This window comes from Cervus canadensis, chromosome 1 (assembly GCF_019320065.1).
Source record: "Cervus canadensis isolate Bull #8, Minnesota chromosome 1, ASM1932006v1, whole genome shotgun sequence".
In the NCBI taxonomy this organism is placed as follows: domain Eukaryota; kingdom Metazoa; phylum Chordata; class Mammalia; order Artiodactyla; family Cervidae; genus Cervus; species Cervus canadensis.
In genome coordinates, this window is record NC_057386.1 from 9,627,984 (window position 1) to 9,654,673 (window position 26,690).

The following is a 26,690-nucleotide window of genomic DNA, read 5'->3' on the forward strand; positions in this document are numbered from 1 at the left end:
GATAGAGACTGAGAAACGCTGACATCCCTGCTGGCCCCACCCTGGCTCACATGTCACCCAGAAAGTCTGCACCCCCAGCCGGGGTTCTTAACCTTTGGATCACAGCCTCCTCTAAGAATCTGATCAAAGTATTAGACCGTCAGCGTCCAATAACACCTGTGTGTGCACACTCGCGGGCACATGTGCCATTTTGCATTCTGTTTGGGGGTTCACAGATTCCCTCAAACCTGTCGGTGGCCCCTGGACCCCAGCTGGATGTCTCGGGTCTGCCACCACCTGGGAACCGATGGGGGTGGTGTGGCTGCAAGTGTCCCTTGAGAACCTTGGAGCCCAGCCCCCTGCCACCCAGCAACTCTGGGAGTTCCCAACCCTCCTTGTCCTGGACCCCCGGCCACCCCCACACCAGGAGGGACATCCAGACCCTCAGAGCCCCACCCGCACTGGCCAGTTCCCAGCCCTCCGGCTCCCAGGGTGGCCAGGAGGAGGGCAGCGCGGGCGCTCCCCCCGGGCACACACACAGTTAATCCTCGGCGGCTGCTGTTTGGATAAAATGCGCTGGGAGCGTTCGAGGCTCCGCGGCCGCTCACATCTGGCCGGGATTTGCTCCTTACACGTCTGTCCCGCTTTCTTCGGCTCTTCCTCTACTTTCGAGAAACCGCGTTTCCGCTTCTGGTCAAAGAGACCTCGGAGTCCAGGCGATCCAGGTGCTGGGAAGGGGTCGGCTGTTGCCTGCACCACCTCCGCTCCCACCCCTCTCCCCCGCAAACTTTCGGGGCCCTCTGTTCCGGAGGACTCTTTTTTTTTTTCCTTCCTGCTTGCTCTCTCCTTCGACAAGTCTGGTCTTCCCTCGACCTGGCTGGGAGGAGGCTCCGCCGCTGGGAGATGCTGTAAGAGAGGCCGCGGGGAGAACGCGGGCGCCCCGCTCGCTCCCGGACGCCGGTGGTTGGCGGTAGGTGGCCTGGTGGGCGGGGTGTGTGTGCGGGGGCGAGGGTAGTGGGGCCCAGAGCTCCTTTTTCTGGCTTCAGCATACTCAGAGAACCGGTACCTTGACTGGGGCTGGCAGCGGGCGAGGAGCGTGGTGGGAGGGGTCGGGGGCACTTGTCGCCAAGAGGCAGAAAGACAAGTTGCAGGAAGGGTCCGGTGCGGGTTCCTGCTGCTGCCTGCCTTGGTGGAGATGCCACGGAGAGCCGTGGCTGTGGTCTCCCTCTGTGACCAGGAAGCAGGAGGCTCCGTGGCAGATGCTGTTGGGAATGACTGGTTTTGTTTGTTTGTTTTAGTCCCTAAGTGGTGTCTGACTCTTTGCGACCCCATGGACTGTAGCCTGCCAAGCTCCTCTGTCCATTGGATTTCCCAGGCAAGAATACTGGAGTGGGTTGCCATTTCCGCCTCCAGGGGATCTTCGAGACTCACGTATGGAACCCGTGTGTCTTGCATTGGCAGGCGGATTCTTTACCACTGAGCCACCTGGGAAGCCCCAGGGAATGATTGGACCTCCCTTGATTTTTGTGGCATGTTTACATTGCTTCACTCTTCTCGGGGTGTGAAAAGGAAAGGAATGATACCCAAGTCCCCCCTACTCCTGGTGGGGAGCCCCTGCCCCAATAGCTCCTGGCTCACATGAGAGCCAGCCTTGCCTGTGGGCAACTTGGACCCCATACAGAACAGGGAATGCTGACTTTGGCCCCTGCATCTAATGGCTTTGGTGTTCCTGGAAGGGATCCAGTCTGGACAGGAAAAAATAACGTCGCTTTCCCGGGGACCCTCTGGTCTGCCGGCACCACGAAGGTGGCCCTGGTTGGGGCTGGAGTTGCTGAGCTGCCCTTAAGCCTCCGGACGGCACATGCCTCTCGGTGCAGCACCAAGTGCCAGGCATCTCCGTAGCACCGGTGTGAGCCCACCTGTCCAGGGCACGCATGTCATGTGAGCCTGGGCCCCGCCGCACACGGCTGCCGTGTCTTCCCTGGGACCCCAGCGTGCTTCAGGCTGACCCCCTCGGGAGGGAGGACTGCTCTGTGACTTGTTCCTGTCTCTTCTCTCTTTCATTTGGTTTCTAAGAACGGAGGCAGTTTGGCACACTAGGAGTTTCCTCCTTCCAAGCTTTGAAAATGGGGAGTGTCCTGAGAAACTGAGTTTTCTCAACCGCCAGCTACATCCTGGGTCCCCGGGGGGAGGATGTGAGGTCCTCAGAGGCTGCTGGGCCTTTGCTTTTTATAGTTCAGGGAAGCACGCGGACAGCCCCACGTGCAAGGTCACACATAGAGGCACTTGACTGTGTGTGCTGCCGGGAGAGGCCGGGGAAGAAGTACATGCTCCACGAGGCCTGCTCACTGTCCCTGCTGACCAGAGAGGCTGGAAACACACAGGTGAACTGTGTTCACACAGGGGGACTGAAATATACAGGTGAAGGGGAGATGGGGGACTGAAACATACAGGTGAAAGGGAGATGGGGGACTGAAACATACAGATGAAAGGGAGATGGGGAACCAGAGGGTTGAGCTGTCCTCTTCCACCCTTCTCTACTCTCCTTAACCTGAGCGCTAAGAGGAGCTTAGGGATGACCCAACAATAATAGTAGCAGTATAAATGATGATAGCGCACGCGTGTGTGTATGTGTTTCCCACACAGTAAGCAATGAGCAAATGCTGATTCTCAACAATCCTACCAATGGCACTGTCATCCCTGATAAGCTCAGAGAGACCGTGGCTTGCCCAGAGGCAGTAGGTGGAGGACCCGAGGCCTGCATCTCTGTGCCCAGAAGAGGGATATGACTTGCTCAAGGATGTGCATCTTTCCAAACGGAGGCTGGAAAACCTAAGCTTCTCAAGTTTGCAGATTTCCATTTCCCAGCTGCCCACAGAGAAAGTTCCTTGGGGCCAGGACAGCCAGGTTCTGCTTCCCAGGGACTCTGGCCCTCTCCTCTGGATCTCTTGCTCCCCCTTCCTTCTCTCACCTTGAGTCTCTTGGGATGCCAAAGTGAGCAGCGGGTCAGGGGGACAGAGAAATGCAGGTGCTAGAGGCCTTAGATGGACTGTCTTTCAGCCAGAGGACACCACTGCCCATCTGGGGCAGGTGCAGCCAGCCAGCGAGGGGCACGCTCGCAGGTGGGAGCTGAGAAAGCCGACATGGCCCCGGGAAGCCTGCAGGCAACTCCCGCCTCATTCCTGAGATGTAACCTCCCTATTCAGGGCAACCAGCACAGCATAATTCTTTTGGAACATGCTTCTTTCTGTTGTTCTTCCTGGTGCCTCTCTCCCTTCCCTCCACCCACCGCCCCCCCCCCCCCCCCCCCCCCCCCCCCCCCCCCCCCCCCCCCCCCCCCCCCCCCCCCCCCGCCCCAGCTGTAATTAGCATGACTCATAAACCAAGTATTCTGGCATTGAACTTTACCCATCAAAACAAAGATGAAAAGAATTTCATAGATACAGTCGTGCTGCTGGGCGCCCTCACTGGATGTGAGCTTGTCATTGGGTTTTTGTCTTCCCGGGCCGGACCCTTGTGTGGGCCCCTGTTCCCGGAGCTGGGGGTGGCTGAGGCTCCAGGATCGTGGGCGAGAGGTGGTAGTTTGCAAAGTAGAGGAAGAATAGAAAGTTTCCCTTCTATTATGGTCCCCACATTCTGCTGACAACTTAAGGTAACTCTGCCTGCTCAGCCACTAGAGAGAGAAATGGTTGTTTTGGAAGCAACCTTGTCCCCCCGCTCTGAGAGCCCAGCGACCTTCAGTGGGGGCGATGGCATCCCAGGACACTTCATCTTGGTGGTTTAACTACCACGTGTGCTAAGGCTAATTATTTTCTTCCCGTTTTTACCTGCTGAAGTCTGCCTTCTCATAAAGTCAAATGAGACAGGGCAGCTTCCTGGATGGGACTCTCGACATCTCCTTGAACTGACCTCTCCCACAGTGCGAGGGACCACCTGCTCACATAGAGAAGGATTTGGAAAAGGACCATCAGAGCCTGAACAGGTGCTTCCTTCCGTGCTCTCGGGGTAGCCCAAGGAGCCGGTCCCCTGGTTCCCAGGATTCAGGATCCCTGGGGCCCCGCCTGGGCATCCCCGGCCTGGCAGGACCAGCTCTGCACTTAACTACAGACATGCAGAAGCGGGCACACTGGCTCTTCCCCTCCTCCCCAAGCCCATGGTGAAACTTTTGCCACTGCGGCCTGTGACCTCTGACCTTCATCTTCCTGCCTCTTGGAGAGTGGCTTGGTGCCGTGAGCAGGCGTGGGAGCTCTTGAGACTTTTGGGGGCATCTTTATCCCTGGGTCCTCGTCAAGGCTGCAACCGAGCAGTGCCTGAGCAGTTGGAGGCAGAAGCAACTCTCAGACCCTGTGAAGCCCCTCGTCCTTGCCCACGCTTGCTTCCCAGGACTGAGCTCAAAGCGGAATGGGTGTGGGAGGCCCCCACTGCCCACCCAGCTGTCCCTGGCCTGCCCAGGGGGCTTTGGAGTGAACCCCTCTCCAGCTGTGGACAGCACAGGCAGTCCTGTCCCGGCTTCCTGTCCCATTCAGGATGGCCATCAGGAGCGCTTTGGGCCTGCCTGCTCCTCCATGTCTGACCACTTCCCTGCCTGACCACCACCCTGGCTTGTGTAGAAATTTTCCTTGAAATGAGACGGAGTAGGGCAGGAGGCTAGGGACAGGGCCGCAGGATGGGAAGGGAGGCAGACAGGCGGGCCAGGCCGTGGGGCTGTGGGGAGCCTGTGGACACCAGGTTCGTGCTGCCTTGTGCTGGGCCTGATGTTGCTGTTGGCCACTGGAGGATCCCACTTGGGGGAAGGCCCCAAACCCTTTGCCTCCCTTGCACCCCCTCCGCAAGTGGGGACATCTGGTTACCAGCCGCCCTCTGCCCTGGGGACCAGCACAGGAAAAGGGCCTCGCCTGGGAAGACTGCCAGCCCTGGTGGAGCTGCGGGCGGGTGCAAGCCAGACGTTGGCTGGGCTGGGCTCTGCCCCTCTGCCTGCAGGTTCTGAGGCTGGTGGTCAGGGTGGGTGACTGGGGTATGCTCGGAAACACTTGGACTCTTTCTGCTTGTGAAGAGTCTGAAGTGAGTTCTGGTGAGAGATGGGTGGATCTGGGTGGGGTTCGGAGTGGCCCTGGCTCTCAGGTTTTCCAGCATTCAGGACATCTATCCCCCACCTTCCACTTCTCCCCACTGCCTTTTTTTTTTTGGCTGCACAGTGCATCATGCAGGATCTTAGTTCCCTGACCAGGGATCAAACCCGTGCCCTTTGCAGTGGAAGAGCACAGTCTTAACCATTGGAGCACCAGGGAAGTTCCCTTCCTCCCTCTATTTAAGACATAGTTATGAGAACAAGGGGCTTCCTTGGTGGCTCACGTGGTAGAATCTGCCTGCAATGTGAGAGACCTGGGTTCCATCCCTGGGTCGGGAAGATCCCCTGGAGAAGGATCTGGCTACCCACTCCAGTATTCTTGCCTGGAGAATCCCATGGACAGAGTAGCCTGGTGGGCTACAGTCCATGGGGTTGCAAACAGTCAGACACGACTAAGCGACTCACACTTTCACGTGAGAACAAGACCCATGGTTCTGTAATCTGGGTAGACCCATGAGGAAGAGACCCTGAGAATGTCCCCCATGGAGCAAGCAGAGCCAGGCCTGGGAAGCTGGGGAGCTGTGCTGGAGTTCGATGCTTGTCCTTTCCACTTCTGTTCCCTCCTGATACTGTATTCTTCTCCTGGTTCCCTCTCTGCAGGGACCTCTCCTCTGGGGCCCCCACACCTGACCCCAGGCAACCTCTGAGGGATAGGCAGACACAGGGCACACTCAGTCCATCCCCAATGTCGATTATTATTATTATTTTTTTGGCCGCTCCATGCAGCATGCAGGATCCTAGCTCCCTGACTAGGGATCGAACCTGTACCCCCTGCATTAGCAGCACAGAGTCTTAGCCCCTGGACTTCCAGGGAAGTCCCCCAACGTCGATTCTCTAACACCATTCCCCGCTGCTAGCTGCACTCAGCCTCAGACCCCGTTGCTTCTGAGCATCAGAGGGCATGGGGATCGGGGTGGGACGTTCACCATCCCCAGGAGTTGTGTGCTTCCTCCTTCCCTCCCCTCCAGACCTCACCCATGCACCGTTAGCTCTCTAACCTGCAAGAACAGTGCCCTCAACATCTACATTCATGGGCCACAGCCCCCACGCCCTTCCATTCAGTGAGGGGGGGGGGTTCCTGGTGATTCTGTGTCTAAACCCAAAGGAGTTCAGCTTCAGCAGTGGGCATCAAGACGCGGCCCCAGGAGATCTTAGCATATCACTTTGATGAGACAATTATCAGGGATGCCCTGGTTCCCCGCATGGTGCTGGGCCTGGGACAGGCCCTCAGCACTGCTGGAGGGATGGACACAAGGGTTCAGCTGGTGGATAGTTTCCGCAGGGCCTGGGGCCGCTGCTGCTGTTCCCGCAGTAACCGAGTGAACTAAGCAAGTAGATGCCTGCCCAGCAGGGGCAGCGGTGGCGGGTGGGGGGGCGGTGCCCCTGGATCGTGGTTTGGTAGAACCAGCTCATCCTACCTGGCATCCTACCTGTCCCCCTTGAGGCACAGCGGCAGGAGCTCTGCTGTCAGACACACCCGGGTCTCACCTGAGTTGTAGCATCTGCCACAGCAGGGCCTGAGTGGGTGACTCCCTGACTTTGAGCCCATTGGTTCCTTGGAGAAATCGAAGTGGCTGTAGGGGTCAAGGGCAGTAGCCTCCGTAAGGCGTGTGCCCAGAGCCCAGCACACAGCAGGTGCCTAACCAGTGGTTGCGGGAGAGCTTTTTAGAAGCAATCTCTGGTAATTGACAGGGCTGCTCACGGGCCCACTAACACGCCTGACCATGCCTGACGATGGGCTCACGGGTTCTTCTCCATTTCCTCCTGTTTGATGGCTGCAGGCAGCCTCCTTCAGGAGCGAATCACCAGTGACTGGTGTGTGAAAGGCAGAACAAATCCCCTGCTCCTGGAGAACATGTTCTCTTTGGCTGGCCTGATTCTAGCCCCGCTCCGGTGCCTTCTCCTTCCTGCATAACCGGTATCCACGGTAGCTCCAGGGTTCTGCTGCCTGATCGGAGTGCTGTGTCTTCTTCTTTCTCCATCACATTGCTAGAACCCAGCCCTCTTCCCAGTGCTCAGCAGACACTCAGCACACACTTGTGAAAGAACATGGGACTTCAGCACGACGACAATTTATATTCCACACAGTCTGGCTTGAGCCCCAAACTTGCCACGGCGTCCCCAAGCCCCTCCCCCATTCTCCTTTCCCTCGCATAGACTCACATTCCTCAGAATAAACAAAATGCTCTCTCAATCCCCGGGGTGGGGCTTATTTGTCATTTTTCTAAGTGGAAAATAATGTGTACTTAATGTGAAAAAAATATGTGACTATTATAGGGGAAAACCCCAGAGACACTAAAATAAGAAAATGGCAAACATCCATATTTTCATCACACGGAGATAATTGCTGTTAGCAGCCAGGTGGGTGGCCTTCGGATCTCTGCAGTTACTGTGTGCGTGTGTGGATGTGTTTTTACATACGTTTGTTTTCAACCTGCATTTTAAACTCATCAGCATTTTATGAACATCTTTTCATGCCCGTAAATACTCATCTGTTGACAGAGGTCAGTCCTTGGTGCTGCTGGCTGAAGTTGCCCACCTCCCAGCATCATTTATTTGTTTATTTAAATGCCTTTAAAGGGAGCATGTGTTTCCTGGTTTGTCGCAATCTCCACCCCTTCCTATGACATTATACCCAAGACCACGGTCGATGGCTAAAGGCACTTGAGTTTGCCGCCCTGACCAACCACCTTGTTTTCAGTTTTCCATTGTGTGGACGTACCATCATTTGATTAGACGGCTTTTGCAGGATCTTGAGGTGGCTTGTAACTTTGGTTGATGGAGGCAGTGGGTTGCAACTCTTATTCTTCTTTTTAATTTTTTTTCTTTTTGGATCTTTGTAGCTGCTCTTGGGCTCTCCCTAGTTGTGGTGAGTAGGGGCTACTCTTCATTGGGGTCCATGGGCTTCTCCTCGTGGTGGCTCCTCTCATCGTGCACAGGCTCCAGGAATGTGGCTTCAGTAGCTACAGCACGCGGGCTCAGTCATGGCACATGGGCTTAGTTGCCCCGTGGCACATGGGGTCTTCCCGGACCAGGGATGGAACCTGTGTCTCCTACATTGGCAGGCAGATTCTTAACCGCTGGACCACCAGGGAAGCCCGTAACTCTTTTTTTTGAAGCAAAAGGCTTTCTGAGTGCTGATAAGAGGAGCATTTGAGGCAAAGATGGCTACCTGGTCACACCAGGATTCAGCATTCTGACGACACGTATTAGTGTGTCCTTGGTCACTCTCCCCACTTCCCTTCCCCCCCACCACAGACCACCCAAGTTCCGAATTAGAGATCTGAACACACTGGCTTGAGTCCTCTTTGGACGATGGCTCTGTTACTTGAGAAGGCCTGAAATGGAGCGTGGAATTCAGTCAGACCTGGGACGCGTGTGAAATGAGATGCATCTCCTGTGTGTGAGGACCTCCTGGCCTGTGAGCGGACCAGACAAGGAAGCCACTCTGTGCCAGATGCTAGGGGAGGAGACTTCCTGGAGGAGGTGGCATCGGGCTGGGCTCTGAAGGACACGGCGACGGGGAAGGTGGCAGGAGAAAGAGATGGAGAATGAGACGTGGTGTGACTTGTGTTGGGACTCCCGGTGGCTCTAGGTGGCTGGCGTGAAGGATACAGGTGCAGGGATGGGGATGAAGGGGCCAGAGATGAGACGGGAGCTAGATGGTGAAACTCAAGAGTTTAAACATTTCCTTTATTTTCATGGGAAGCCTTTGGGGCCAAGGGTGGCATTCAGATGTGCAGGTTTGAAAGTGGCCTCTGGCAAGCAGTTTGGAAGGCAGAGGAGAGGCGATACAAGTGCAGGACTGAGAGAAAAGCGGTGATGGCAACCTAGATGGGGAGAGAAGACCTTCAGGAGGCCTGGTGATGGTGCAGGAGAAGCAGGGGTCTAGGGGTCTCCCAGGTGCCAGCCTGGGGCCCCTGTGTGAACAGTTGTACGTGCAGGAGTAGGAGCAGGGCTGGTGGGGGCCAAGGGAGAAGACAGTGAACTAACCAGGGGCTCGAGCATTCAACAGAGTGAGGAGACCTGGTCTGAAGACAGCTGGACACCTGGGTCCAGACCAGCCCTGTCCAATAGGACTTTGCGACCATGGATGTGTCCTCCCAGCTGTGCTGTCCAAGAGGGTAGCCGTGTAAGACGTGCTTGAGTGACGGAGAATGGAAATTTTCACTTTGTTTAGTTGTCATTCATGTATCTGGCCCCAGGGGCCAGAGGCCACTGTTCTGGAGAGAGCAGGCCCAGAGCTTGGTGGTCAGGGACGCCTGCTGGGGACAAGGATTGAGGAGCCGTTTGCTGAAGCCATCGTACAGGAAAAGACGGGCAGAAAGCGTTTGGAGTGAGAGGGGCTGAGGGCTGAGGACACAGTCTGGAAAACACCTGTCTCTAAAGGGGAGGTCACGCAGGGTAAACACGGGGAGACAGGGTGGGCCAGAGTGGGGGCAGAGAGGCGGGTGGTCATCGCCGGCAGGCGCTCCCCAGCGCACGCCAGAGCTGTCTGGGCTGGATCAGGAGGCGGCGGGACTGTTGGATGCTGAGCTAAATTACACCCTTGACTTAGAAGCCACTAGATGTGGGACAACGTTCTACCTTTTGCCAAGCTCCCCCCGCCCCGCCCCACCCCTGGAGATGGCTGTAAAACACGGCAGTGATTTTCAGGTCCCAGAAAATTGAAAACGGTTGTGCTGCTTGTAAAAGGGATGGTGCGGTGGTTGTGGAATTCCCAGCTACTTCCACCCTCCGTCTTGGGGGCGGTCAGCCCTCCGAGGGTGTCACCGCTGCGGGGCAGTGGGCCGGGGGCCAGGCCACCTGCAGCGCGGGCTCCGGCGAGGCACGAGCTGTCAGTGGCTCTTCTCTCTCGCACGGTTCTCAAAGCGGGGGCAAGCCTGCCGCCCGAGGCCTCACAGCTGGGAGGTGATCTAAGGACAGGGCTCTAGTCAAGGAAATCTTTGTTTGCACTGGGGAGGCTGGGCTGGCCAGGTGCCCCCGAAGGCCCGCCGCCTGCATCCCACGTGGTCTCCTGGTTTGCAGGGCCTGGGCAGAGATGTAGGCAGTATCTGCTCTCAGCTCCAGGTGAGCTCTTTCTGGTCTAGGCACAGTGAGTTGCCCCAGGAGAGGATGGAGATGTTTCAGGATGGGGAGGAAGCCTGGCCCCTCTTTCCTTGGCTGTTTGGTCCCAAGTCAGTGCAAAGGAAGCCCTTGCTTGTTCATCAGCAAGTAGCCCTGGAAGACTCCAATGACATTTCTGGCCTGGGGCTTTGGAGGGAACCAAATAAACCCCCAAACCCTCTTCCTCTAAGCCAGAGAACAGCTTCTTAGAAAAAGGAAAAGAGGGAGATTCGGTGAGGGAGATGAGTGCCAGAATGCCTCCATCTTTTGGGAAAGGCTCAGCTCACCCCCAGTTGACCAGCGTGTGCGTGCATGTGTGCTCAGTTGATTCAGTTGCGTCTGGCTCTTTTTTGCCTCATGGACCGTAGCCCGCCGGGCTCTTCTGTCCATGGGATTCTCCAGGCAAGGATACTGAGTGGGTCAAAGCCGGTGCTCTGGGACAACTCAGAGGGATGGGGTGGGGAAGGAGGTGGGTGGGGGGTTCGGGAACGGGGGACATGTGTACACATGTGGCTGATTCATGTCAACGTATGGCAAAAACCACCACAATATGGTAAAGTAATTAGCCTCCAATTAAATAAATAAATAACTTTTTTAAAAAAGGAAAACACACACACGCACAAAAAGAATACTGAGTGGGTTGCCATGCCCTCCTCCAGGTTATCTTCCTAACCCAGGGATCGAACCTGCGTCTCCTGCAGTTCCTGCTTTGCAGGCAAATTCTTTACCTGACTGGAGTTCCTTTAATAAAGGATGCCTATCCCCCACTGCTGCTTCCTCTAGCGTGTTGGGAGGAAGCCAGAGAGGGCCCAAGACCAGCTGGGGCTGCCCCATTAAAGAAGGGAAAATTAGACATGAATTGGGTTCCTGGGATTGGTGAGCAAACGTCATTTATCAAGGGGAAGTCACTCTGCCTCCCTCCTGCCCATCACTGGAGGAGCCTGGTAAATGGAAATTGAGTGTGATGAATGGCTTCTGGGGAAGGAAAGCAGACGCCATGTGTTAGACAATCCTGATGGTCATCGGGGCCAGAGGGGACACCCCAACATGGGGCTTTCTCCTTTCTGGGCACCTCAGGATCTGAGTCCAGAGGACTTCTTGCAGCAGCTGGAGAGCTCTGAGCATCTCAAGTGGAGAATTTCCGCCAGATGTCGAAGCAGAGAGGGGCAGCCCCAGGGCTTCCTTTCTGGTGGAGAGGAGATGCCGGCGTGGGGGTGGCGCAGGAGCAGATGTGCTGGTTGCTGGGCTGAGGGATGGTTGATGCTGCGTTGAGACAGGCTCTGATTGGATGCTGAGCCAAGTCATCTTCTTACCTAGAAGACATTAGGTGTGGGAAGACATCCTATCTTAGGCCCAGCTTTCTCAGGAGATGTGTGTGAAATTTGGGGGTTGACATCCAGGCCCTAGGAAAGCCAGACGAAGATATTTGTCTTGGGTGTGAATTGAGGTCTGGGACCCGGCCAGAGCTCCTGGAAAATGTCAGCTGGTACAGAGGAGCAGAGACCTTCAGGAGATATTAAAGAGGGTTGGTGACTGATCCGGTGTGGCGGACATGTGAGAGGAAGGCATCTAAATGACTCCCAGATTTCTGGCCTGCTGTTTGCTCATTCTTCCTACTCCCCACCGCCGCCCCCCCCCCCCCCAACTTCATGTTAATAGGACTGAGCTGCCCAATGGAGCTTTCCGCGGTGATTTAAATGTTCTGTTCTGTGCCCTCCAGTATGGTAGCTCCCAGCTCCCCGTAGCCACCGAGACCCTGGAACGCAGCTAGCGTGACTGGGAACAGAATTTAGAATGATCTTTCATTTATTTTATCTTTTTGGCCATGCCATGCGGCATGCGGGGTCTTAGTTCCCCAAGCAGATATCAAATCCCTGCCTCCTGCTATGGAAGTGTGGAGTCTTCACCACTGGACTGCCAGGGAAGTCCTTAGAATGTTCTTTAATTTTAATTGGTTTAAAATGAAATAGCCATAGGTGGTTAGTGGCCACTGCAGTGCACACAGCATGGGCCTAGAATGTCTCTCTCTCTCTTTTTTTGTAGATGAGTATCTTTTTTTATTTTTAGTTTGTTTCATTTTGGTTGTGCTGGGTCTCCGTTGCTGAGCAGGCTTTTCTCTAGTTGGGGAGAATGGCAGCTAGTCTGTAGTTGTGGTGCGTGGTCTTCTCATTGCCCGGCCCCTGTTGTAGTGGAGCGCCGGCTCTAGGGCCCGCGGGCTTCAGTAGCTGCGGCACATGGCTCAATAGTTGTGGTGCACGGGCTTCGCTGCCCTGCGGCTCGTGGGGTCTTCCTGGATCAGGGATTGAACCCGTGTCTCCTACATTGGCAGGTGGATTCTTTACCACTGAGCCACCCAGGAAGCCTCTAGAATGTCTCGTTTTGAGTCAACATCTGCTGTTCTGCCTTGAGCTGCGATTGGGCACGTATCTGTCTTCTTCACTGGCTGGTAATGGCCTTGAGGTTATGGGGTGTTTATAGTGTGCGGTGGTATCCCTGCCCCCCAAGCTCTTGCCTGATGCTGTGCACATCACGGGCGTCCAGGAAACCGTGGCTGTGTCCAGTTTTCTGCTGAGAGGCAATTCCTGAGCTACACAGGCCGTTTGGACTTGTCTTCTAAATTCCTTCTAATCCAGGGAGATCCCGGGCTTCTCTCGCCTCTCAGAGCAGCTGGTTACCTGATGATGATCAGGGAAGAGGGAAAACCATGGTTATAAAATGCTTTTGTCAAAGGGCACTGAGCTGGGTGTGACCACAAGGAACGGAGGCAAACATGTGGAGCCTGAGGGCTGGGAGTTCACTGTCAGAACATTGGCTGACACCCTGGAAGTGGGCGGGCCCCCCAAAGTGATGGGAAGATTTTTAAACAGATATAAAGAAACTTGAACTTGTATATGAAAATTCTCTCCTTAAAGGATTCCCCACACATCCATTCCGGGGCTCTGGAAGATAAAAATAATTAACCAGGAAGTGTTCTCACCCTGCCTGCCTTCCTCCAGACCCTGCCATGGACCCAATTCCTCCTTTTCCCCTCCCACCTACTGTTGGAAGATGGGAGGAGGTTAAGCTGCAGGGGGATTGGGGAGTGTTGAGGGAGAGGAGAAGAGGAGCCGCAGGTCCTGAAGGGAGTGAGTGGTAGAAAAAGATGTTCATGGAATTGCCATGGAATCTGGCAACTGAGTGTCTTGCAGGGTTTGGGATGGGCAAGTCCAGAACTTGAGTCATGTTGGAAACGACCTCAGACGCCTTGACCGCAAGGCAGCCAGGAGACTGGACCGTGCAGGACCAGATTCAGAAGGCTTACACACCCTTGGCCGAGGTGTCCAGGGGGCCGCTTCCTGGACCTGCATAGCAGGTCCTTCCTGTGCCTCGCTAAGCACAGCATGTTCTCCTGAGTCACCTTTCTGGGGTCCACGCCCCCTCCATTGCAGGGGACTTTGTTTCACTGGAAATCACTAAAGTGGGCCAGAGCCAAGTTTCTTTGGAAGTTGGGCAACACTGTTTTTTGCCCCAAAGTGAGTAAAATGATCATAGTCATGATGCTGACTTTGCTGTGGGACTTGGGGAATTTGTTCTGAAGATAGTTGCAAAGAGAGAAAGGTTTCAATCTGGGTTTGCCTTGGCTCCAAAGAGGAGGTCCTTGAGGAGAACCTCCAACCTCTGTTGCCCTCTGTCAGTCCGCCTGGCGCCTCCGACCCTGCCGGGCCATCGCGGCTCCACCCCTGCCGATATCACCACCCCTTCCCCAGCTGCATCCTGGTCTCCATCTCTTCTGACCCAGGTACAGAAAAATTCCCTTTCTAGACTTCGAAAGAGACATACCAACGTGCAGAAGGGTGCTTCCATCGGGGGTGGAGGACTGGTTCTCAACTGGGAGGATTCCTGCCTTCCGGGGGACACGTGGCAAAGTCTGGAGAAGGTTTTCGGCTGTCACAACTGGGGGTGGGGCTGCGCTGATGGCAGCGAGTGGGTGGAGTCTAGGGATGCTGCTAAACATCCTGCAGTGCACACGACAGCCCCTCCCCCTCCCTCCGCCCCACGACAAAGGCTGGTCCAGCCCCAGACATCCCTGGTGCCGAGGCTGAGGGACCCTGGGGGCAAAGGAATCCAAGATAACACTTTCCTTCCTTTTGCTGTTATTTTCCAACTTTTCCCAAATGAATTATATATTACTTTGAATTCAGGGGGGATAAGATGTTTAAAGAAAGGAAAACCTCTTTTCCTTTCAAGTGATGCAAGTTTGGCATTGAAGAGGAAAACAAGAGTAATTATAAAGGCGCCAAGGAAAAACAGAGGAAATACAGAAATAGGGCAATAAACAAATTTGGAGAATTCAATCTGACAAATATTTGTCAAGTAGAGGGTGCTGCAGGATGCTTGGCGGGTCCAAGATGAACAAGACCATGTCCCAGGCCCAGAGGAGGTCACGGGTCTGCAGTGCAGAAACTTCCCGGCCAAGAAAAACTCTTTGCAGGATGAGACAATATGAGAAACACAACAAAGAGCAGGGGGAGTTGGTTGCAGCTGAGGGTCTGGGGGGCTTTCCTGGTGGCACTAGCGGTAAAGAACCCACCTACCAATGCAGGAAACATAAGAGACGTGGGTTCGATTCCTGGGTTGGGAAAATCCCCTGGAGGAGGGCATGGCAACCCGCTTCAATATTCTTGCTTGGAGAATCCCCATGGACAGAGGAGCCTGGGGGACTACAGTCCATGGGGTCTCACGGTCAGACACAACTGAAGTGACTTAGCACACAGTCATGCACCAGGGTCTGGGAGACCTTCAGGAGGAATATGAAGCACCTGGTTGGGTCTTGGGTAGGATTTTGATGTGATCAGAAGGCAGCCTGTTGAATTCAAATCCAGCCCCCACAGCTTAAAAATTGGGCAGCCTTAGGCTGATCGACTTTTCGATGTCATTTTTTCCTCACTGGTGCTTAGTCACTCAGTTGTGTCCGAGTCTTGGTGACCCCATGGACTGTAGCCCGCCAGGCTCCTCTGTCCATGGGGATTCTCCAGGCTAGAATACTGGAGTGGGTTGCCATGCCCTTCTCCAGGGGATCTTCCCAACTCAGGGTTCGAACCCAGGTCTCCCGCATGGCAGGCGAATTCTTTACCATCTGAGCCACCAGGGAAGCCCTTCTTCAGTGGTAAATTTGGTATAATAATGAATGAATATTGTCTCCTTAAAGGCTTCACTGCAGGTCCATCTGAGGCCTTTGATGGGGTAAAACCTATTAATGAGGAAGTAATCTCAGCAGGAACCCTAACCTATAGGGTTGTACTGATGAAGGGAAATGCTGTCGCGATCCCCAGCACCGGGCCTGGGGCGGCTGTCGGTGGAGTGCGGGCTCTAAGGTGTGTGGGCTTCAGTAGTTGCAGCGTACGGGCTCAGTGTTGTGGCGCATGGGCTTCGTTGCCCTGCCGCGAGGGGAATCTTCCCGGACCAGGGATTGAACCTGTGTCCCCTGCATTGGCAGGTGGATTCTTCACCGCTGGGGAACCAGGAAAGTCCAGGAGAGATCCTTTTAATATGTGTTTTACGAATTACACTTATAAGTACAAACTTTCTTTGTGAAGTGGAGGTGAGGTAGTGAACATTTTGAGTGGTGGGGCCTGGTTCCAACCAGTCTCTAGGTCATTGGGAAGGTCTCTGGGCTCTGACTCTTGGCAGGTAGAGAACGTGGAGGGGGTGTGCAGAGAATTAAAGAGGTGGTAGAAGTGTGGGTTGGGGGCTTGGGGTGGGGTTCCTGCGGAAGCCAGCCTTCCTGGCTCAATCTCATCGTATTTCTGAGGACCCGTTGGGAGAGCCTCAGCTCCCTTGGCTCTGGGTCCTGGTCCTCTGCCTCCCCCACGTTTTCCTGACTTGGCATGGGGCTCCAGCAGGGAGGGTGGCCAGAGCATTCTGTCCTCAGCACTAAAGCAGCGAGCCCACTAACACACAGAAGAACAAAGCTGAGAGTCGGCACAACGAGAGGCTCGTGCCCTCCCGGGCTGCGAGGTCTCTGAACCAGGGGAGGTGAAGTACGTCCACGGAGGCCCAAGACGTGTGAAAGGAACATTCACCTGGATAGACGATTACCAAGAAAAACAGAACTTGCTCTCATTATTTTCGTTCCCCTTAGACATGAAAAGAGGAATTAAAGAAGGATCAGAGAATCAGACAGGCCCTTCTGATTCCGTTTCCTTGCTCTGATGCTTTGCTCCTCATGAGGCCTGTTTCCCAGCCCCAGCCTGGCTGAGAAGGGGGGTGGGCGTTCTTATTCTCCCAGCTTCAACCCTTTCACTGCGCAGTCCAGAGGGTCCAATTTAGTGTCCTCGTCAGCCCTTTCCATGTTAAATTGTATGTTTTGGTGAACAAAATGGGTTGGGATTGACCACTGTCTTCCCTTCCATGATGGGAGGTTTTCCAGCCGCCAGAAATAGCCGAGGCGCACGTGACTCCTGTCTCCACACGCGTGTAAACCCCACGGCTGGCCCGGGGTGGCCAGGGTGGTAACGCGGACTGAGAAACAGGTGGGATATTGTGTCTGTTTTAAGCCCAAGCAGTGCCCCCTAGTGGGATCACTGGGAAACTCCCCAGTGGTCAGCTCTTTCTAGAAGGACTATCTCAATCCTGGACGAAGAGGGTCCTGTCCAGAGCTTTTTGGAGAGACATGGAGCTGGCTTCGATGATGATAAGTGCACTCTGGGGCTGGGCGGACTCACCCCCCACCCCCACATCAGATGCTCAAGGACACTCACTGGTGGGCCACCTGGTGGCCAGAGGGCAACTTGACACCTTCCTGCACGCCGGCCCCCACGATGCCGGCTGGGCCAGGGTCGCTGCACAGTGGACCCCCAAATTCATTCGGGATTTTGCTCATTGTCCTAACATGGCCAAGACACAATCATCTGCAGAGCTCAGGGTTGAGGGGTCTCCTTCCTGGGAGGCATGGGGGCGCTGGGCAGAGCCAGGCTCAACAGCCACAGGCAGCCGGGTGCTCCAGGGTGGAATGTGCGAGTCTGTGCGTATTAAGTTTGTGAGTGTGCTGAGAGTGTGCATGTTGGGGATGGGCATGCATGTGTGCCTGAGTGTGCACACATGTGAGTGCATGGGAGTATTCACGAGTGTGTCGAGTGTGCAAGTGTGAACACAAGAGTATGGATTTGAGTGTGTTTCAAGTGTGCTGAGTGTCTTGAGTGTGTGTGGAGTGTATTTGTGTATGAGTGTGTGTTGTCTGTGTGAGAGAGGGTGTGAGTATGTGTGTATGTGCACGAATGTGCACTGGGGTTTGTGTGTACATGTGGGAGTGTGTAGCGAGGTATGTGAATGTGTTGAGTGTGTGAGTGTGTGATCACCCTCCCAGGAGGAGCGGCAGCGAAGCACCTCCCGGCGTGGTGGCTGGGGCGAGCTCCATGGGCTTGTTCTTCCCGGTGGGGCTCTTCCAACGCACACCCTCCGTGTGTCTCCCCAGCAGGGCTCGGCGGGAAGATGGGCTCCCGCGGGCTGGGACTCGCGCTGGCGTGCTGCCTGCTGCTGGCCTTCGCCTGCGGTCTGGTGCTGGGCCGAGTGCCCCGTGGGCAGCAGGAGCAGCAGGAGCAGGAGGGGACCAGGGAGCCGCCGATGGACCATGCTGAGAGGTGAGGCCGCGGGGCGTGGGTCCCAGAGCTCCGGCTCAGTGATGGGGATAAGGGCCAAGTCCGGGCCGCCCCCCCACCCCCGAGTGCTTGTTGACGGCCAGAGGAGAAGGGGCAGAGGCTGAGGCTGAGGAGCTGGGGGACGGAGGCAGCATTTCTCCTTTCAGTGACCCGGGCGTGTTATCTGCAACTGCGGATAGTAACCCAGCCTCATTCCAACCCCAGAGGAATGTGGGTCTGCCTGAGGTTCTGCAGTCACATCCTTAAAAAAAGGACATGCCAACCCCCCACCCCAGGCTTTGGTTTCTTTGCATTCTTGCCTGTCCTTTGAGTGTATCTATTAGAGTTCTAAGCACCACCTGGAAGTAGAAGGCAGGGACACTGCTAGCCCGAGAGTGGTCTCCACCACCCTGCTGTCTGATCACATTGCCAGGTGGAGACAATGCGTGAAGACTGACACGGGAAGTGGTGGCTTTCCTTGAAAAGTTATGAATTTCTTCCTCATGGCATTGTCTTCATATACCTGATAGCTCAGTTGGTAAAGAATCCGCCTGCAATGCAGGAGACCTGGGTTCGATCCCTGGGTTGGGAAGATCCCCTGGAGACGGAAAAGGCTACCCACTCCAGTATTCTGGCCTGGAGAATTCCGTGGACTGTATAGTCCATGGGGTCGCAAAGAGTTGGACACGACTGAGCGACTTTCACTTCACTTCACTTCATATACATATGCCTTCAGTGATACACAGACTCTAGGATCTTTGGGATATTTTGTAGTGATACATAAAACACTTAGGATTACTGATGGAAATGTCATTCATCAAACAAGAGGTCCTAGACGCCCAGTGCTGGCTTTGAGTTTCATTCAGCACTTTTCGCTAGTCAGCTTTGGGCTGACTTGGAATATATTGGACTTGCATAGGTTTGGGGCAAAGGAACATCATTCCTGGGCCTTTCTGCTGGCTCAGACTATAAAGACTCTGCCTGCAATGCAGGAGACCCAGGTTCCATCCATGGGTTGGGAAGATCCCCTAGAGAAGGGAATGGCCCCCCACTCCAGTATTCTTGCTGTAGAATTCCACGGACAGAGGCAGACTACAGTCCATGGGGTTGCAGGGTTGGACATGACTGAGTGACTCACCCTTTCACACACACAACAGCATTCTTGACCTTTGTCTTTTCTTCTCATCTTCCTCCTTCTTTTCATTCAACAAACAAATCAACAAACAAATCAAGTGCTGCTACTGATGTGGCCATCCGCTAGGCACTGGACACACACATGAATGACAACACAGTCTCTGGGCTGCAGGAACTCCAAGGCTGTGGGGGCACAGACACGGACGACCCACTTCAGTGAGGTTGGCTCTGCAGTACAAGTGTGTCCACAAAATGGATGTGGTGGGTGGGGGTGGGTGGGTTGGGGAAAGTTAGGTGGAGAAGTGACTGGGTCTTGAAGGTCACTGGGGGAGCATCCCAGGCACAGAAGAAGGGGAAGCTGCCTGGCAGCCAGGACAACATGTGTGAAGGGCAGCCGTTCCAGTGTCTGATTGTGTAAGGCTGGCGGGTCCTTTGAGTAGTGGGAGCCAGTGTTGGAGGGTGGAGGATGGGAGGATGGAATGAGCCTGGTGAGGAAGGATCTTTCTGGAGCTTCATCTATAGGGGAGTTGTGCAGCGATTTGCATTTCATGGTGTTCTAGAAAGAATTCTGGAGGGTGGCAGAGCAGGGGATGAACTGGCAAGGGAGAGATGAATTCCAGGGGAGCATTCAAAATGCCAGTGGTCCCAGAAGTGGGGAGAGCCAAGGGCCCAGCTCCTGGAGGTACTTTGATGGTGGACTGGGCTGACCCCTCAGGACTGCATGATTCTCAGAATGGAGCGGCAAGGCCAGAGAAGCATCTGTAATGAGGCTCAGGGTCCCATTCTGGATGAGTGGTCATGCTGCTGCCGCTGCTGGAGACAGGGTTTGGAAAGAGAAGACTCCAGGGCTGAGCAGCAGTGAAGGTCCGTCAGCTTGGGACACTTCTCATGAATGCGACTCATGGAAATTTTGTGGAGACTTCTGCTGGGAGGTGGGGGGCAGGGTTTCCTCTGAGAGTCTAGGACTTGTTGTTTAGTTGCTAAGTCGTGTCCGACTCTTTTGCGCCCCTACATGGACTGAAGCCCGCCAGGCTCCTCTGTCCATGGGATTTCCCAGGCAAGAATACCATTTTTCGGTATTGAATACCATAGGAGTGGGTTGCTATTTCGTACTCCAGGGCGCTTCCTCACTCAGAGATGGAACCTGAGTCTTCTGCATTGGCGGGTGGATTATTTACCACTGAGCCACGAGGGAAGCCCCTAGAGCTTGTAGGTGGCTGAATTTAGGGCATGGAGATCCTTTTCCTGGATTGTCTGTGGTTTGAAAATAGGAGCAGAGTAAAACAAGGGGCTGACCGCTTGATGAGAGGACTGTGCCACCTCCAAGACGGTGCTGTCAAAACCAAACAGCCGCAGAGAGCACGGTGCAGTGCAGCGTGACGCCGGGAGGTGGCAGCATGGAGCAGTTGCTCCCCCCCTCCCCACGCTCTCCCCGGGATCCTCAGGAGCCCGTTTCCAAGTCAGGTTGTGAACAGGACAGCAGAGTCTCCAGCTACTGCAGCTCCTAGGAATCCCACACGTCTGGCTGAGCCCTCTCATTTGCAAATGAGTCAGCTTAACATAGTGTCTTCTAGAATCCTGGAGGTCAGAGTTCCCAATTGAGTGAAGTGAAATGAAGTGAAAGTCGCTCAGTTGTGTCCAACCCTTTGCGACCCCATGGACTATACAGTTCATGGAATTCTCCAGGCCAGAATACTGGAGTGGGTGGCCTTTCCCTTCTCCAGGGGATCTTCCCAACTCAGGGATCGAACCCAGGTCTCCCGCATTGCAGGTGGATTCTGTACAGTCCGAGCTACCAGGGAAGCCCTAGATACATGAAGGCGACGTTCATTCAAGGGCTGTCATCCAGAGACCCCTCCTAGAGGTGCCAGATTTCTCCCATGCAGCCTCCATCTTGCCAGGCCCTCAAATTATTGCTGTTTTTGTCATCGTTATTTCCATGACGGTCACTGCAGTTAACGGAGGGCAGGGGCTCTTTCTGACACTTCATTGAGGATCTCAGAGTTCACCAAGAGCCAGGGCAGCACATCTGGGAGAGAGATGTGGCTTCCCAGGTGGCGCTAGTGGTGAAGAGTCCACCTGCCAATGCAGGAGACAGAAGAGACACAGGTTCAATCCCTGCATCTGGAAGATGCCCTGGAGAAGGAAATGGCAACCCATTCTAGTATTCTTGCCTGGGGAGTTTCATGGACAGAGGATCCTGGCAGGCTACAGTCCATGGGGCTGTAAAGAGTCAGACACGACTGATCCCAGAGCACAGCAAGAGAGGAGCACATCTGAGTGAGAGCAGGCGCGTCAGGTAGCCCAGACCCTCTAGCTGAAGACGAGAGGAGTTCCTGGCTCTGAGAGCTCCTGGCTTTCACGGTAATGTCTTTACTCCCTTAGGGATGAAGAAGAGCATGAAAAATACGGCCCCAGGCAGGACGAGGAAGGCCCTGCTTCTCGGTGCCTCCGCTGCTGTGACCCTGGTACTCCCGTGTACCAGGCCATCCCGGTGCCGCAGATCAACATCACCATCCTGAAAGGTCAGGCACAGAGACCAGCCGAGGGCACCTTCCCCTGGGGAGCGGAGGGGGCGCTGCCCTGTCCTGATCGGAGGGCGGGGCAGAAGATGGAGTTAGGGAGGAGGAGGAGGGGGCAGGGGCAGATGGCTCCCTTGGGGCACCAAGCTGAGGCATGCTGTCATCTAGGGGGGAGGAGGGAATTTCGTTTCTGAGGCTCTGGCCCCCTTCCAAGAGGAGAGGTTGGGGACAGGACCACGGGAGAAGGAGCCTCAGGGCAGCTCTGGGTCTCACCCCACCTGCATTTGTACCGCGAGCCTCAGGGTCACGGTCCTGCGAGCAGCACATCAGCTTGCACAGCCCAGCACAACGGAACCGGGAAGCAAAGCGGCCCGGGTCCTACATCCCCGGGGCCCTGTGTCTGCAATTCATCTGCTCCAAGGGAGCCGTGGGCCTGGCTGCTGCTCCCGTTGCTTTTGGATAAACGCTTTACTTTGCCAGGATTTTCCAGAAGGAAGAAAAAAAAATTTTTTTGATTGCTTCTGGATGAAAACAGAATAATCCTTGAGATTGCTTGATACCGTGTGTTTTCCTGTCCTGTTTAGGTGAGAAGGGCGACCGGGGAGACCGGGGCCTGCAAGGCAAATACGGCAAAACAGGGTCTGTGGGTGCCAGGGGCCACACGGGACCCAAAGGGCAGAAAGGGTCCATGGGGGCCCCCGGGGACCGCTGCAAGAACCACTACGCTGCCTTCTCCGTGGGCCGGAAGAAGCCCCTGCACAGCAACGACTACTACCAGACGGTGATCTTCGACACGGAGTTCGTGAACCTCTACAGCCACTTCAACATGTTCACGGGGAAATTCTACTGCTACGTGCCTGGCATCTATTTCTTCAGCCTCAACGTGCACACCTGGAACCAGAAGGAGACGTACCTGCACATCATGAAGAACGCGGAGGAGGTGGTGATCCTGTATGCCCAGGTGAGCGACCGCAGTATCATGCAGAGTCAGAGCCTGATGCTGGAGCTGCGGGACCAGGATGAGGTGTGGGTGCGCCTCTTCAAGGGCGAGCGGGAGAACGCCATCTTCAGCGACGAGTTTGACACCTACATCACCTTCAGCGGCTACCTGGTCAAGCCGGCCAACGAGCCCTAGCCATCTGCCAGCCTCCGTCGCCACAGGCTCACCTCCCCTTCTCCCCGTGCCCCGCCCTGCTCCGCTGGACCTTCCCCACCCCCACCCCCCCATCTGGAACCTCCCTCACCCACTCCTGGTCAGCCCCTCCTGCATCCGGGTTTCCCAGGCCCCTCACGCCCCCCTGCTTTGGCATTCGACATGACGCCCCTCACAGGAGCGGGAAGCAACGTCGGCGGGGTGATCCCAAGCCTTACTGTGTCTGCACGTGCAGTCACCAGGTGGGTGTGCCTGCGGGAGTCCCCCTCTGTGTACACGTCCTTGAGTGAGACCCCCCCCAGACGTGCCCCACGACAACGATGCACCAGAGTGTCCCAGAGCAAGCCACCCTTGCTCCCGTTACTGGGAATAATTAAGCCAGTTCTAAAGGTTGTGAAAGGAGCAAAGTAAGCCATGAAAAGAGAGGGAGGCAGTTGTTATTTTTGTCTTTCGGCCAGCCCCGCTGGCTCCCAGGAGGGCCGTCTCCGCTTCAGGCGGCAGAAGGCTCCTGGTAAGATAAGATCTAAAGTGGATGCCAATGGGTATCCACTAAAGAGGAAACCACTGGCTTAGTACTTTTAGGCCACATACAAACCTTCTTGGAGGACAGCTGGACTGAGGTCCACGTCCCGTGGACATTCCTGTGGCCTTGCCCAGGGGCTCAGCTGGTCTTTCTGAGCCACAACGGTGAGGGGGTTCGAACTGGGCAGCAAGTGTCAGCTCCTCAGAGGGACAGCCACGTCCTCGGCTTCAGCCTCTGGTTGGGGGGACAGTTTGCTCAGTGGAACCCGTGGGCTCCTGGTAGCAGGTGGGTCTCTGAGGAGCAAAGCTCAGTACAGCCCAGACAAGCCATGCCTCCTTGCGTGGCTCTGTTCACCGGCACCCCCCCCACCACACCCCACCCTGGCATCCTGGGCAGGGCTTTCATGCCTGTCACCCTGGCATGGGCTTTCTGCCCCTCTTCTCCAACGGGTCAGCTAAGGAAGGCTCAGGGGCCTTTGATTTTGTAGCAGCTGTCATGATTGCACAATATTTTCAATAAAACCTGCTCATACACCATCTCAGAGTCCTGCACCCCAGAGGGTTCAGCAGTCAGCCCACCAGGACCCTCCCCTGGGACCTGTTTGACCATCAGCCCAATACCATGCAACAGGGGGCTTTCCTGGGCCTCAGAGCAGGGGAGAGCTGGAAGGGACTGAAAGGCTCCCCCCTGCCTGTCTCCGGAGCCCTGGCACAGCTTAGCTTCTGAAAGAGGGCATATCCCCACTGCCGGTGTCAGAGCTCTGAGCGGGGTGTGGGGGCGCTGCCTGGATCGGTGCTCTAGTTCTTGGCTGACTTTGGCCAGGCAGCCCTCCCCCACTTCCCTACATCAACCCCCAGGGCCGGGGTCTCCCTGCCTGCTTGGGCCCTAGGCCCGACAGGAGGCTTCCTGCTCACGAGCTGGTAATGCCCGATCTTGACCGATCCCTCTGCCCTCGCCGGGCCTGGCTGTGGGGTCTGGGGTCCCCACACCCCTCCCTCTGCTGGTCAGACTTTGAAAACTGTGTTTCTGTTCCTGCTGGTGAGCAGGGTGCCCACCTGCTGCTTTGTGCTGCCTTGGTGCTCTTCCAGAAAACATTAAACTCGGAATTGTGTGTTTCAGCATCACACCCGCGTAGTTTTTGGTCCTTGAGCCAAATCCTGCTCCTTTCTTTCTTTCTTTCTTTTTGAAACAAAAAATTAGTTATTTGGCTGCATCAGCTCTTAGTTGGACACATGGGATCCTGTGTTGCAGCGTACAGACTCTCTAGTTGTAGCACTGGCCTAGTTGCTCTGCAAGATGTGGGGTCCCAGTTCCCTGACCAGGGATGGAACTGACATCCCCTGAATTACAAGGCAGATTCTTAACCATTGGACCATGAAGGAAGTCCCAAGTCCTCCTCTTTTCTATCCTCTCTCTTCCCCCGCTGGAACCCCGCCTACTGTCCATTGGTGGCCTGGGAGCCTTTAGCTTGGAACGTGGGAACATGAGTAGCCAGTGGCCATAGGCTGGGCCATGAACTGCCTCATTTCTCATATGAACGCATTTCACAGCTGGACGAGGCCCCATTGGACAGCCGGTAGGGAAGCTGCTTTCCTTGCTTTTTCCTGCTTCCAGTGGCCCCAGGTGTTCCTTGGTTTGTGGCCACCTTGCTCCAGTTCCTGCCTACCTCTGTCTTCACATGGCCTTCTTTCCCGGATCTCTTCAATCTCCCCCTCCCTTCTCTCCCAGTTGTTGGAATTAGGGCCCAGCCTAAATCCAGGACCATCTCCTTCTTCTTGAGATCCTTGCCTTGATTACATCTGCAAAGATCCTATTTCCAATAAGGTCACGCTCACAGGTATTGGGGGTCAGGACCTGGATCCATCTTTTGGAAGGACGCAATGCAACCTACTGCAGCTGCTTGCAGGCTTGAATACACCCACTGACAGCACCTTTTATGCCTGAGCAGTGAAGAGCAGACGTTTCTTCTTCTCTCTCCACTGCTTGCCAACTGGGTTAGCGGCCAGTGCCCTTATCAGACTGCCAGCAGGCAGTGCTGAAGCTGCCTTGGTCCCGCTGGTGCCAGCAGGCTGGCAAACAGCTGCTGTCCTCCCTCTGCCTGGTTTTGGAGCTGGCCTGTGTGGCCGTACTCAGCCTTGGGCTGGGGCCAGACCGGAGCAGGCAGACACTGCAATCTTGCTCCCTGCAGGACAAAGAGCGGGCCCCACCTCCACACAGCTGAGGCCACTGGACAGAGGATGCAGCTGGGAGCAGGGGCTGAGCGCATTTCCCAGGGGTGCAAGTGGAAAGAACAAGTCAGCTTGAGGCAGGTGCCCACTGCCCGCCCTCTCTCTAGGGACAGTTGCGTGGAGCATGTAATGCCTGTTCCACGGCCGGCCACGCCAATATGGGAGAGGAGGCAGGCTTTGCTCTGGAGCCCACCCGATCCCCTTTCACTGTCCCTCACTCTTTAAGCTCTTCCACACCCTATCTTCCAGCCCATTCCTGCTGGCATTCCCACTCTGCTTGTTCTCTCTCCAGATATATCTCCTGCTCCTGCTCTGTGCTAGCTCAGGTGCCAAGTGCTGGGGCGTGGTGACAAACAAGACACGGTACTTGCTTCTAGAGGACTCTTCTAGGACTTTAACTGCAGTGTGACATGGATGCCACCTTCTCAGAAGAGCAGCATGCGTGGCACCTAGTTACCGACCTCGCCTGACTCCCATCCCGTGCAGTCTACCTTGCAGGGGCTCCTTTCCCCACGTCTTGACTCTGGCTACTGAGAAACTGGCTAACCTTCCCTGGAAAAGGTCTGATAAACTCAGTTGCAATGCAAATATTAGTGTTTTCCCAAAAGGACTTAGAAATAGCTGATGACTCAGCCAGAGGAAAGAACTGCTTGTGTTAGGGCTTTCAGGAGTCTTTGTAGCCAGGGATGGGGGAAGTGAGGAGGGCACACCCAATCCTATGGGGATTTAGAGAGAGAGAGAGTGTGCGTGTGTGTGCGTGTGCACACTCAAGGATAATTTTCAGTGGAGTTCACTATGGGAAGACAATGGTATGATGGAAAGTTAGTTGGCCATAGTAATAAGACTGGGATAATATGATTTTTTCTTGCCCAAATCATGAAAAAAGCAGCAGGTTACAGAAAATAATAAAACAAGATACCTCCATATGCAAAACAGTAGAGTTGTCTGTCAACCTCATACAATATACAAAGATTAACTCAAAATGGATCAGTGACCTAAATATAAGAACTAAAAGTATGAGATTCTTAGGGAAAAAAAACAAACCTAGGTGTTAATCATCATGACCTGTATTAGGCAATAATTTCCTGTGACACCAAAAACACAAGTAACACAAAGAAAAATAGATAAATTAGATATCATCAAAATTTAAAATTCTATGAATTAGGGACTTCCCTGGTGGTCCAGTGGTTAAGACTCTGTGCTTCCACATCAGGGGGCGTGGGTTCAACCCCTGGTTAATGAACTAGGATCTTACATGCCGTGCTGTCAAATAAAATAATACAAAATGAAACAAAATAAAA

At 54.9% G+C, this 26,690-nt stretch overlaps 1 protein-coding gene across 6 annotated transcripts; it reads left to right on the forward strand.

The window, feature by feature from the left end:
* Positions 1-540: 540 nt before the first annotated feature.
* On the forward strand, positions 541-24,285 carry C1QTNF1 (C1q and TNF related 1). Of its 6 annotated transcripts, none has more exons than XM_043462392.1 (5): positions 541-949; positions 16,614-16,725; positions 17,667-17,832; positions 21,349-21,488; positions 22,070-24,285. In XM_043462392.1, exons 3-5 carry the CDS (start codon positions 17,684-17,686, stop codon positions 22,618-22,620), a joined length of 840 nt encoding a protein of 279 aa, XP_043318327.1. In that variant the 5' UTR covers positions 541-949; positions 16,614-16,725; positions 17,667-17,683; the 3' UTR covers positions 22,621-24,285. The 6 variants fall into 6 exon arrangements, with proteins under 6 accessions (XP_043318327.1, XP_043318334.1, XP_043318316.1 ...); XM_043462399.1 differs by having other exon boundaries at positions 17,670-17,832; XM_043462381.1 differs by lacking the exon at positions 16,614-16,725.
* Positions 24,286-26,690: the final 2,405 nt, after the last annotated feature.